The sequence below is a fragment of the Eriocheir sinensis genome, chromosome 54 (assembly GCF_024679095.1).
Source record: "Eriocheir sinensis breed Jianghai 21 chromosome 54, ASM2467909v1, whole genome shotgun sequence".
NCBI classification, from domain to species: domain Eukaryota; kingdom Metazoa; phylum Arthropoda; class Malacostraca; order Decapoda; family Varunidae; genus Eriocheir; species Eriocheir sinensis.
Genome location: NC_066562.1, coordinates 1,863,652 through 1,876,341, shown reverse-complemented (window position 1 = coordinate 1,876,341; position 12,690 = coordinate 1,863,652). Strand labels below are relative to the sequence as shown.

The 12,690-nt window shown below is 43.3% G+C and overlaps 1 protein-coding gene across 1 annotated transcript; it reads right to left on the bottom strand.

Moving 5' to 3' along the window:
* Window positions 1-4,529: 4,529 nt before the first annotated feature.
* LOC126983435 (uncharacterized) lies at window positions 4,530-12,367 on the bottom strand. The gene is made up of 3 exons (XM_050836143.1): window positions 12,111-12,367; window positions 10,608-10,771; window positions 4,530-6,228 (listed from the first exon to the last, which is right to left on the bottom strand). The coding sequence occupies exons 1-3, from the start codon at window positions 12,193-12,195 to the stop codon at window positions 5,011-5,013; spliced, it is 1,467 nt and encodes a 488-aa protein (XP_050692100.1). The 5' UTR covers window positions 12,196-12,367; the 3' UTR covers window positions 4,530-5,010.
* Window positions 12,368-12,690: the final 323 nt, after the last annotated feature.

Here is a 12,690-nt window from a genome sequence, read left to right as displayed (position 1 = left end):
GATTTGGCTTTCACTGGTAGCTTGATAACATGCACTTCCAGGTCTTTCTCTGCCTCTGTGGTGGATAGTGTAGTGTTTCCCATGTGGTATTGGTATGCTGGATATCCCCTTCCAAGGTGCAGGACTTTACATTTTTCTTCATTGAATTGTAGCAGCCACATTTTGTTCATTCCTGTAGCTTGGTGATGTCTTCTGGTAGGAAATCCGCATCAAGGGGTTAAACTTACTAGAGAGAGAGGGGGGGGGGAGTTGCCTTTTGCTGTTTGCCTACATCACCATTTTCATGGACTTGCATCCAAGGGCAAGGCTTGTGTTACTTAACTGCATCACGGGAATAATGAACAGCCTGATGAACACGTCTTAATTCTTTATTCGTAGATAATATTACATCATCAGGGCAGTAGAGCCAGCATGAGGAAAGGGAGTAAGACAACAGCTACATACTAACTATAGTGATCTTACGTAACAATTATCATGCTAGTAAACAGACGGGCACGGAAGGTGAGGCACAAGGTATCGGGGAGAACCTTCACCTGCTCACTGAATTCAGGCAGGGAAAGGTGGATGGCAGACTCTTCCTTTGTGTTCTCATCTGACGAGAATGTTGGAGTGTTTAGGTCCCTCCTGTGTCCCCCTGTGGCATTGGTACTAAGCTCCTAGTAGTGTGGTAGTTTGGTGACCTTAATGCTAACAGTGTGGTAGTTTGGTGGCCTTAATGCTAACAGTGTGGTAGTTTGGTGGCCTTAATGCTAACAGTGTGGTAGTTTGGTGGCCTTAATGCTAACAGTGTGGTAGTTTGGTGGCCTTAATGCTAACAGTGTGGTAGTTTGGTGGCCTTAATGCTAACAGTGTGGTAGTTTGGTGGCCTTAATGCTAACAGTGTGGTAGTTTGGTGGCCTTAATGCTAACAGTGTGGTAGTTTGGTGGCCTTAATGCTAACAGTGTGGTAGTTTGGTGGCCTTAACTCTAACAGTGTGGTAGTTTGGTGGCCTTAACTCTAACAGTGTGGTAGTTTGGTGGCCTTAACTCTAACAGTGTGGTAGTTTGGTGGCCTTAACTCTAACAGTGTGGTAGTTTGGTGGCCTTAATGCTAACAGTGTGGTAGTTTGGTGGCCTTAATGCTACATTGGCACACACACACACACACACACACACACACACACACACACACACACACACACACACACACACACACACACACTTACAGGATGTCTTGGCTGAACAAGACAAATGTCATTAACAGTGCCACAAAACAGGCGGCGAGGAACACCTGGAAGGTAGTGTTGCACCTTTTGGCAGCCAACACCTTTTTCATGAGGTCAGTTTGTGAGCGTACCTTTGCGACCCTCAGAGAATTGACAACCGCATTAGCAACCACAACAATAAAGCAGAGGACCATCAACACGACGTACCACACGTCAATTAACTTATAGTACGGTGTTCTGACATAGGTGTTCGTCGCCTGAGAGAAGAGGGTGACGAGGACAAGGAGGGCTGTCAGGGAAACCATTATTCGCTCGTTGAAACACGCGGTGGGGAAGAAAAGAGACAAGTAGCAGATCAGAAACATGAGGGAGCTTGGTAAGAAGCTATTTGTGACGTGGTAACTAGGTTGGGCCACCAGGTGAAGGGTTAAGATTTTCCAAGCAAAATCCTTCTCTATTGTTACCTTCTCTAGACGGAATTCATTGAGGTCCTTGTCCTTTTGGTACTCGATATCCTGGTAATCACTGTCCACAGGGGTTTTCCATGTTGCATGTGTATTTTGAAAGCCTAGGCTACACATGTAGCTGCCAAATGGGTACCTGGACAGCCGAAAATAGCACGGAAACTCCACCTCAAGTAACGTATTTTGTTCGATGTTTGGCTTGGTGACTGTTATGTCTGTGAAGGGAAGATTGGAGGGAAGGAATAGTTTAATAGGCCAGTCAATAGGGGATTGAATAAGGAAAAAATTCATGGAAAGCTGGAACAAGCTTCATTATCTTTGTAATAGGGTACTTAATAACATATTAATTTTGCACCCCTCTACCGTCCCGGATTTGGCCGCCATCTTGGAAAAATGGTGGCGAAAAATAGTTTCTTGCAAATATCTCGCTTGGGACTCACTTTACCAGAAAATATGTCAATACATAAAATAATCTACGCAAAATTTCCTATAATTACTCTTCTATGCATATTTTTGATATGTCACACCGTTTTCGTGCCAAGCCTATGAAAAAGTTTGCGGCTTGTTTTGCCTATACCCCCAATCTCCAAAATTTGTTTCAAGGGTGTATTTCCTCTTTTTGTTTCTGGCTTAGGACAGACCGTGAATGCTCACTGGCAGAGTTACAACCCTTGCACCCAACCATCCACCCAAATTATGAAGTTATCCATTTAAACAATGCTTTACCAGTTCTTGCTGCACAATTAGAAGTATTGATTTCCAGGATAGCATTGGTTTTCTCGTCATGGGTAGTATAGCGAACCACATTTTTCTTCATAGGAAAGTAATGACAAGTAGTTTGGTTCTTTTGTAGAATGGCTGTAAGATAAGATAACAGCCTGGCATGTATCTATCTATCTATCTCTTGTCTGACACCTTCATCCCTTGCAGGGTGGCCATGAACCAACCTCCCCAGGGAGGTTTGTTCACTGTTTTTTTTAACTGTATTTGCTTTTTATTAGGAGTGGGTCGCTGGCCCTCCTATAATATATTCTGATTATTCTATTCCATGAGTTTCTTCACTCTCTGACATCAAGAAGTTTTCTAATGTGGCATCAAGGGGATCGTCACAGTCCTCTTCATCATCAATTACATCAGAGTTTGAACATGACAGCCCCTTGCAAGAAACACATATCACAGAGCATTTTAATCCTGCCTTTCTACAGCTGCAGGTGGCAGTCATGCAACCTTTAGCACATTTGCATGACACAATGTTGAGTAGGTCTGGTGGAGCTGGGTCTTTATCTGTAGTGACTGGAACCAGTCCTTTTGTAGTTGCATTCCAACCCCAATTTGTTGGAGACAAGTCATTTCCCAACCACTTCTGCACTTGGTGATATGTACGTAAGGAATGAAATCGAGCAGCTGCATCTGTAGGAGGCAGAGAAGCCAAAGTGAATTTACTCTTAATGAGTGACTGAGCATAGCACACATATCTCAAATCAGAAAGGGATTCACATTCATTATGCCCATATAAGTGAAGAATGAAATTCTTTCCTGCTTCAGCAATCTTTGCAGATTCAGCAGATGGTTCTTTAAAGACAGCAACAAGATCTTTTAATTCTTCATGTTTTTCCATAAGCCTTATGAACTTAAGTTTTCCCTGTCTAAAAAAGGCAGAAGTAGTGTCGGACCCACTAAATGCATGTAAGAAGAGAATGTTGTCCTTGATGACTGATCCATATTTCATGGAGGTTGGTGTGTACAGCTTGCTTTCTGTATTTCCTCTGCCTGGTTTTAAGATGTATATATTTGTCCTTGATCCAACCAAGGCTGTAAGGATGATTAAGAGGTCTACATCTTCTCCTACGATTGTTACTGATTCAGCCATGGTAGATTCTTCAATAGCAGTAGCAACAATCAATCTGTCTGCATCTTCAGTAGCCTGTTTTACTGTATAACCCTCATTGATCAGTCTAGTGGTGAGCATTGTAATAAGCCGGCTCTTATTTCTCTCATTTGAAAGAAACCTGGTTTGACTTGTTGTTACGGGCATTGTTTCATCAAACATTGTGTCTGTGGTAGAACAAATCATTCGCCGAGCACGCTCAGCACATTTTGTACTTTTGTCTGCTAGATTTTCTGGATATCCATCAAATATAACAATGGCATTTCTCTTGTAGTGGTTCTTTACATATTCAGTGTACCTCTTTAGAATGGCTGAAATCATCTCTCCTTTTAGCCAAACAACTCGATGCATCAGAAATCCTCCATCAATAACAAAAACCGTATCTCCAACAATTCCTGTGTCACTAAGAGGTGCAAATAGTTCAAACATCACGGATTTCTTGGTTTTGCACATTCCTATCTCATCAAAGATGGACAAGGGATATGGAGCTAGTTCATACTCAAAGTTAAGTTTGAATAGTTCATGTGAGTTCTTGGTGAATGAAATTCTTCTAAATAACATCTCACTTTCAACTGGACATACAACATTTCGTATTTTTACTCCTGTCATGGCAGCTCCTATGGGTTTGACTCTATTCAAATATTATCGTACTCCTAGCACCAAAACGGTGCAATAAATAGAAAAAATGAATAAAGGAGATTTTATAGGAAATTTTATGAAGATTATTTTTTGTATCAGTAAACTTTCAACTAAATTCAGTCCTAAGCGAGATATTTGCAAAAAACTGTTTTTCGCCGCCATTTTTCCAAGATGGCGGCCAAATCCGTGGCGGTAGAGGGGTGCAAAATTAATATGTTATTAAGTACCCTATTACAAAGATAATGAAGCTTGTTCCAGCTTTCCATGAATTTTTTCCTTATTCGGCCTTTTTTCCTCCCCTATTGACTGGCCTATAAGGGGAAGGAGATAAATGATAGGGACAGGAGAGGTGGAAAGGAGTAGAAAGTAAAGGGAAAGGAAGAATGAATGAAAGAACATGGAAATTGAAGAGAAGATTGGAGGGAAGTGAAGATGGGAAGAGGAATGTGATGATGAAAGGGTACAACACATAATTGTTTGTTTGCAAAGGAAATGCATGAATGGACAGTGAGAGGTAGAAAGAGGAAAAGATTTCAAAGACAGAGACAGGGAAAGTGAAATTTGGGAAAAGAAAAAAATGACATTAGTACTTGGTATTTTCTGTTTCCTCAATATATTGAAGGAAATAAGTATATATCAGTATGCCATTATTCCTCATCACCCAACATGCACACCCACACGCACCCATCAGTGGATCTTCAAGTTGCAGCTCCAGCCTGCCCTTAGTTGGTTCTAGAAAACAAACTGTGACATTGCGGTGAGGGTGTATGAATGGTCCAGAGAAGCGCCCTGCGTACATGAAAAGGATAGGTGTTCAGAACCCACACGGGATAAGCCTTGCTTCATCCAAACTGTTGTGTTTAAGATGTAAATCTTGCCACGTAAATAGTATATGAAGCTGCAAGGTGGCCTTCCCTTCCACAGTGCTTATCTTGAAAATCCTACGAACCTTTATCTCGTAGGAAAAGCTCTGTTGGTCCACCCGGGTGAAAGGCCCGTATTGTGTATCGTAGTCTTCAGCGTCAGTTATTATTCGGGTTTTGCAGTTCCTTTGATCACTCCAACCTGAGGAGTTTGTCCCTAGGTCACACATTTCTCTGCGTAACAGACACTCACCGTCGTCAGAGGAGAAATAGAGGGCGTTACAGACTGTGAAGGTGAGGAGCTTTGAGGCAGTGTGTGTATCCGAGTTTTTGGAGTTGTCTGTGCATGTGTGGGCGTTTGTCAGGTGACCCAAACCTGTGCGGTACCAGCGGCGGCGGCCCATCACCCACAACCTCTGGTGGAATTCTTCGTTGTGGTGTCTTGAGCCCAGCGTCCACCCCAACGCCCCCTGGTAGATGACGCTCGTCCCCATCCCTTGGAAGTCAAAGGTCCCATCCAGCAGTGTCCTGAGGGTGTAATGGCGGTCAAAGCCTTTGGCCTGACCGAAGAGGGTGTATGTCAGGCCTTCAGGAACCAGGCAAAACGCACAGTCCAGCTCATTGAGGCAGGGCAGCTGTCCCGCCCCGCCCCCCGCCAGCAGCACGGGGCAGAGGGCATCGGAGCCAGCACCCATTTCTACACTTCTACTCGCCCAGGTCAAATACTTCCCTGTGGAGCAGTTGTGCTCCATCATCATATCATCAACCCTAGTCGGAAGGTCTCCTCCAAGGCTGCGACACAGCCATAGAAATGCCTGGTAGCCTCCAGGCCCCTGGAGCCTCACCGTCTGGGGGGGAGTCCTCAAACAGGGGTCCTCCGGCAGCTCCTCCTCCAGGGTCAGGGAATAGTTTTTCAAAAACCAAGAATCGTCCAGGGGGTGAGTGAGGACATTCCGAGCCACTAAAGCAGAACAGTCAGCAGGAATTCGCATCCTTCCACCTTCCTCTTCCTCCTCCACCTCCTTCCCCTTCAGCAGGGTGAGCCCGGTGACCATGCCGGTAAAGTTGTTACTGAAACATACCACCATGCCGTTCTGCCACCCCTGCCACCCACTCATGAAGCCACCGGCAGTGGTGTCATGGCGGCGGCCATGTAGGGACACCCACACCTGAGGAGAGAGATGGAACCCATTACTCGCCTGTCTCTCACCCCCCATCACCTGTGCCCTTGTATACGATAGTCACGATCAGTAGCGTACCCAGAAAATTGAAAAGGGGGCCAATATATATATATATATATATATATATATATATATATATATATATATATATATATATATATATATATATATATATATATATATATATATATATAGGCAGTGGCTGAAGTGATAGCGTACTGGACCCACATTCACGCGTGATGGACGACGAGTTCGAATCCTCACGCTACCACTCAAATTTTTGGTCACCGCCAGTGGCTTAAAACTACCCACATGCTGTCGTGAAGACCACCCATCAACCCGGACTCTAGAGGAAGTCGTCCAGCGAATCAAATACGAGTTCGGGGGCAGCATGAGCCAATGCAAGATGGCGCCACTATAAACACTACGCCTGCGCCAGACAGGCTGGGCCGACCATCAGGCCCCACCTGGAAGAAGCCTTGGGCCGACCATCAGGCCCCACCGGAAAGATGCCTACCAGCAATAGGCAACAACGTAAAAAAAAAAAATATATATATATATATATATATATATATATATATATATATATATATATATATATATATATATATATATATATATATATATATATATATATATATATATATATATATATATATATATATATATATATAATTTTTCTATTATTATTGTTTAGGATCCCATACAGCTTGAGGATTCGGGTTAGATCGCTAGGGTAAAGTTATTATTTTTTATACATACATGCATTGATACATACATATACATACATTGTACATTTTAGAAGTTTGTTGGTAGCATATAAGTACAACATAAATCGGGGAGATTTAAATAATCTTTAAAGTACTAATTTTATGTTACTTGAGCGAACATTACTTTTATAATCTTGTTCATTTCTGTAATTTGGACTGCAAATATTCATCCTCGAAACAACACTACGTACTTACTTAAGAACTACACGTTCTAATAAAAAAGTAACATACTGGCAAGGAAAAAAATGTTATCTTCATATAACATGTATAATTTTATTTTATACAGGCTGCTGCTGTAATACATATTTTTACGTACAAGATAAATGGAAACAGGGTCAGGTATTTTGTGAATATAAAATTAAAATTAACAAGATGAATTAGATTAGTTACTGTTAACAACAATACATTGAAACTGGTTTACCTCAAATTTGGGCGTCTGTTCTTACGTGCAAATTCATCAAGGACTTCATGATCAAGATTTATGTCACAATAGACAAAGTAAGACCAGTCCATTTAAACGACGTTCACTCATTGCGTTCCTAAGGTATGTTTTAAGCAATTTAAGGGCACTAAAGGATCGCTCATTGGTGGAAGTGCTAACAGGTAGGGTTGAAAAAATTGCAATAAGGTGGAAAATTTTGGATATGTGCCCAATTTTTTGGCACATGCCAATGTCTCAACAACTTGCTTTGACCTCTCATGAGATTCACGACTCTTCCAATAACTTTGCCCCCGTAGATATTCAGCTTCAACGAGATCTGCATCTCCACCAAGAAATTTTCCATAAAATTCAACTGCCTCCTTCAGTTCACTAAAATCAGTATCAACTGAAAGAGAGGGAACAAGATTTCCCAACAAAAAACTCCTAATGTGTTTAGATGCAAACCTTTCCCTGAGTTGTGCTATAGCAGTGTCCGAAAATGGGAGAAAAATAGCTCTTCGATAGTAGGGGAGAGCCGGTATCATTCGGACTTTTTAGAAAAATATTTTTAGAAAAAGAAGTTTAAGAAGTAGTGTAATTTTGTTGATCTCAAAATGTTCCTCCATCATTTGGCTCTTTAGGCTGCTAATATGACACTCGTAGCTATTTCCAGTTTTCAGATGTAGGTGGTGAAAGACAAGTTTCTTAATTATCTGAACCATTCCCACCTGTAGTGATGGTTTGGCCAGGGAGGTGGGATGGTACGGACACTCATAATACTCGCCATAATATTGTTATGCCGGACGTGTTACTTGGGTTCCGTGTCGCCGTCAGGAGACTCCGTGGGAGGGAGATATGTAAACACTTTACACAGCTTCTGTAGTTTAATATTCTTCCTTAGTAGCACACTTCACTCTGACTCTTCACTTACCACTAGCTTACTATGACTAGGACTGTCTCTCTCGCCCTCTTCTCCTATATATATCCAGAACAGTACAGTCTAGAATGTTACAGTATATTTTAGATCATACAAGAACATGTAGCAAAAATATATGCGAGTTGGCAAAACTTCCAGCCTGGCGTCTGGCCGCGCCCCGGACGGCTCGCCTTGCTCCCCACCCCCCTGCTCGCTTCTCCCGGAGCCTTCTAGAGGCCCAACACCTTCGTCGTGCATCGCTGCGTCACCGAAATAATTTACATCTCGCTAATTGGCACGTTTTTGAAGCGAGAGCTTACGATACACCCTGAAAATATTACATACGAGATGCAAAAAAGCAAAATAGGACTTGCCTCGAAAATAACAGCTCCGAGGGCGTGGTTGTCCCTTTGTGGGCCAAGGCAAAAACTTGCACATTCACACAAAATCTCGCGGCACTCAGTCCCATACACTTTACAATAAGTGCTATGTCTGGACCATCCCACTGTCCGAATCATCACCGCTCTCCCCTACTCCTATGGAGTTGCTGTTGGAGTGTTAGCCTTAATTATGTTTCTGATGACCACTGATTGTTCAAGGCTTCTGGATGATATCTCCGTACCTTTCCTCAGCTTGGGCAAAAAGTTGGTTCAACTTATTTCCATCACGATAGGACTGAAATGCATCTATGCAGCTCTGTGTAGCTACACTTCTAAGAACACCCATCACTTCTTGTTGTGACCCCTGCAGCTTTTCTGGCAAGGGTTTAGTGACACTTAGAACTGAGGCGAGCACTTCCAAACTCATGAGAAAACCTGGGTCACTTATTGCTTTAGATTAGGCTTAGCTGCTGATTCTTGACCTAACGTGTTTTATAGTAATTATTCTTAATCATTATTTCATTATTTACCTACCTCATTAACTGAATTATCCGGGCCATCAGCCGAGTCAGTGGTGACTTTCCTACACCAGATAGAGTACGTACGTGCAGCGTTTTCTGGCGTTTTGTGACCAAAGAGGAAATATGTAAAGAATGGAAAGGCACAAATCCCAAGCCTGCGTGAATTCAAGAAATGACACACGCTATAGAAAAAAGTACTACATAAACAGAAAATTAAGTCTAGCAATCATAATTTTCAGAATTTTTTTTTTTTTTTTTTTTTTTTTCCGTTGGGGATATACCCCATTGGAGGAAGGCGGTGCATGCCACGCAACCCCCCAGACGGCTGGTAGAGAGATTCCCAATTCTTTTAAGGAGGAGGCCCAACAACGGGGCTGAAGGTGTCTGAAAGAGTCCACCTTTCCACCCCCATGGTAACTGATAGGTCTCGAACCCACGCTCCAACACCCCGCCGAAGCGCAAGGCAGAGACTCTACCACGGGACCACGGAATCGGCTACGGCCACGTGAGCCTACGTCGTCAATGAATGTTTCTCAAAATAGATCACCTGCTCTTATTCAACTCAGCAGCTCCATTGATCAAGTGCTGAGCATACAATAGTTACTCAGCCACTCTACACTGTCCACTGTCAAGCACAAAACGGTCATTAAAGGTGGTAATAAAGCGGCAAAGGTCGACCTTACAGGTCCCATACGCGTCTTGCGTCGCCTGCCACTCCCCCCGTCATAATACAGAATCACATTACATACTCACCACTGTCACCAGACAAGCTCGCTTGCTGCCTCTATGGTATAATTATATAGTCCTCCAATCACTTTGACAGCACCTTACACCTAAAATCAAGTAAATATGAGAGGCAAGAAGGAGAGAAGGCACACTTACGACTTTCGTGCTCTCTCTGCCAAAGCCATTCCAATCTCGTATTCCTCTTCTTCCTGTCTCCCCGCTCGCGCTACAAACATCCCTCCGCCGCTTTCAATTGGCAGCTTGACATCGCACTCTACACGCAATTTTATGAACCCATCATTGAACACCTTATTTTTTTCACTCAGAGCACACCTTATATCCTACCATCAACTCAAAACATAACCAAAGGGGAAATAACTCGGTCAGTCGGTGTCACTGAGCTCTCAACTCCACACACACACACACACACACACACACACACACATTCGTAATCGTAATACTTATATAGTACATATTCCTATTATTTTCCTGTAATATTTATTTATTCATTATTATTTTTTTCTTTGCTAAAAGGGGGGGGGCATGGCCCCATGGACCCCCCCCCTCGGTACGCCACTGGTCACGATGTTAATAGTAATAATAATAAAAGCAACAACAACAACGAGCATTTACCTTATATATCCATAAATCCTGCTGGTCTTCCTCCTGTGTGTGAGTGGCGTGGGTGACGGACACGCCCACACACACACTGTTCCACGCCCCTGCCCTCAGCGTAGCGTTCAGCTCGTTCGCCGTGTTGATATAATTCACAACAAGTGCGAGAGAGTTGTCAATATCTGTTGAAAGGTGACGCTGTAGCTATGCCATTCTCATTTGAACAGTTGTGACAGGCAGCCTAATGGGAGGGATACACGAGTGGGTGTACAGACGGACGGACTCAAAAAATAATAGTAATGATAATAATAATTATAGTAGGCCGCTAAATACACACACACACACACACACACACACACACACACACACACACACCATTCCGTTGCTCAATCGGTTAGAGAGCTGCGTTTCCAGGCTTCACGGACTGGCAGGCAGCGGTTCGAGCCCCGCTCTGGCCGTAATCTTCCCGCTGACAAGGAGTGGTTATACTGTCCCCCCTTGAGCAAAGGGGATGGGGTGTGTGGTGTGTGAGGTCCTGGCAGTACCCATAGATCGACTATAATGAGCATGAGGTTGCTCATGTCGGAAGGGTACTTGCTGGCGATTGCGGGTCCAACTCGTGATCAGGCCGTGGTGAATAGGCGCACCTAACAATATCATAGCCGATCCAGGATTCAGGACGTTTCCTAAGTTAAAGAAGGTAATGTTATACTTGTATTTCGTAAAGAATCCTTATAACCAAAAACTAACTAAAATTATGAGTATTCTTTTTCTTGAACACAACATTCATTAAACAACAGAACAATAATATGAAAATACGTATAGCTACCGTTGCCAGATTGTCGTACTCAGAATACACTATTTACCGGTTTCTGACGCCTAACTATTGCCAAGAAACATCAGGATCTTACTCTTTTAACGATAACTATTAATTAGTTTCGTTTTTGGAGCCCAAAAGATAGTTTTGGGGCAGGAAGTCGGGAAATATAATCGGCTGAGTATGACAATCTGGCAATAATCTGTGGCCGAGGCAGCAGCAGCCTGCCATATTGCGGGTGTCAGATACCTAAAATAGCATACTTTTACTGCGTAAAGCAGGTGATGTCACTTATCATGACTTCGTGAGCTTTCATATTTATCTATTTGTGTATATTTCATGGTGCCAAAACTTAAATTACTAGTTTCATTTTTACTAGTGACACGAATTTGTGACTGTTTATCACAATAGAATTTCACTCTAATAAGTGAATTAGACTCCACAGAAATGTTACCAGTGTGTGTATGAATGAATACAAAGATAAGCACATACTTTGATTTACCTCTAGGATGTCTCGTGGATCATTGATAAATAAAAACAAAATATCCGGCTAAGCTACTCTTTAGCCATTACCTTTAATGGCGCCCAAAAAAACAGTCCCTCCGCCAAGTTTGTACCCCACATTTGGTAATGTTAGGTGCGCCTATTGCACACACACACACACACGCACACCTCACCCCACCCACACAACCCTCCCCACTCACCTGCCTTCACAGTCCGACCACGGAAGCCAAGGCGGAGCATAAAGTTTGAATTCCTCATTTGTTTCGCCTCAGGCTTCACCAGCATACACACGCCCGCTGAGCTGCTGGTGGTTGTGTTCGCTTCCTCAGTCACGATGTCATTTCTGGTAAGCCTTCTACATATTGTATCCTTTTCCTTCCATCCCAGCACCAGCACCGCCGCCGCCTCGCCTGTGGGGGAGTACGAGGTGTGAGGTGAGGGGGAAGGGAAGGCAATGCCGGTGTGGAGGTAATAGGCAGGCAAGGAGAGAAAGGAAACTAAACCAGTGAGAATTTTTTTTTTAACGTTTGTTACCTTTTTTATGCCCTTGAACTGACTCCTCTGCTGAAAAAAAATACAATCAAGCAATGTAGGTATACGCCGAGGGGCGCGTCGCCTCGCCCACCCTACAACGCCAAGTCCGAGGGTCCCTCCGGGCGAGTCTCCATGCAGGCCCAGAATATCAATCAGCATGTGAGTGTTGACCCGAGTCCACTCGACGTTGTCCTCAACGTTTTCAGCCATGATCTGAGAGTAGCGTGCAGCAGCCGATGTTCCCCC

Excerpts from the sequence above, each read along its gene's own strand:
- LOC126983435 (XM_050836143.1), bottom strand. The coding sequence starts at position 12,195 with ATGCTGGTGAAGCCTGAGGCGAAACAAATGAGGAATTCAAACTTTATG. Across the intron at positions 10,772-12,110 it reads TGGTCGGACTGTGAAGGCAG|ATATTGACAACTCTCTCGCA; the intron begins GTGAGTGGGGAG and ends ACCTTTCAACAG. Across the intron at positions 6,229-10,607 it reads AGGATTTATGGATATATAAG|GTGTGGGTGTCCCTACATGG; the intron begins GTAAATGCTCGT and ends CTCTCTCCTCAG.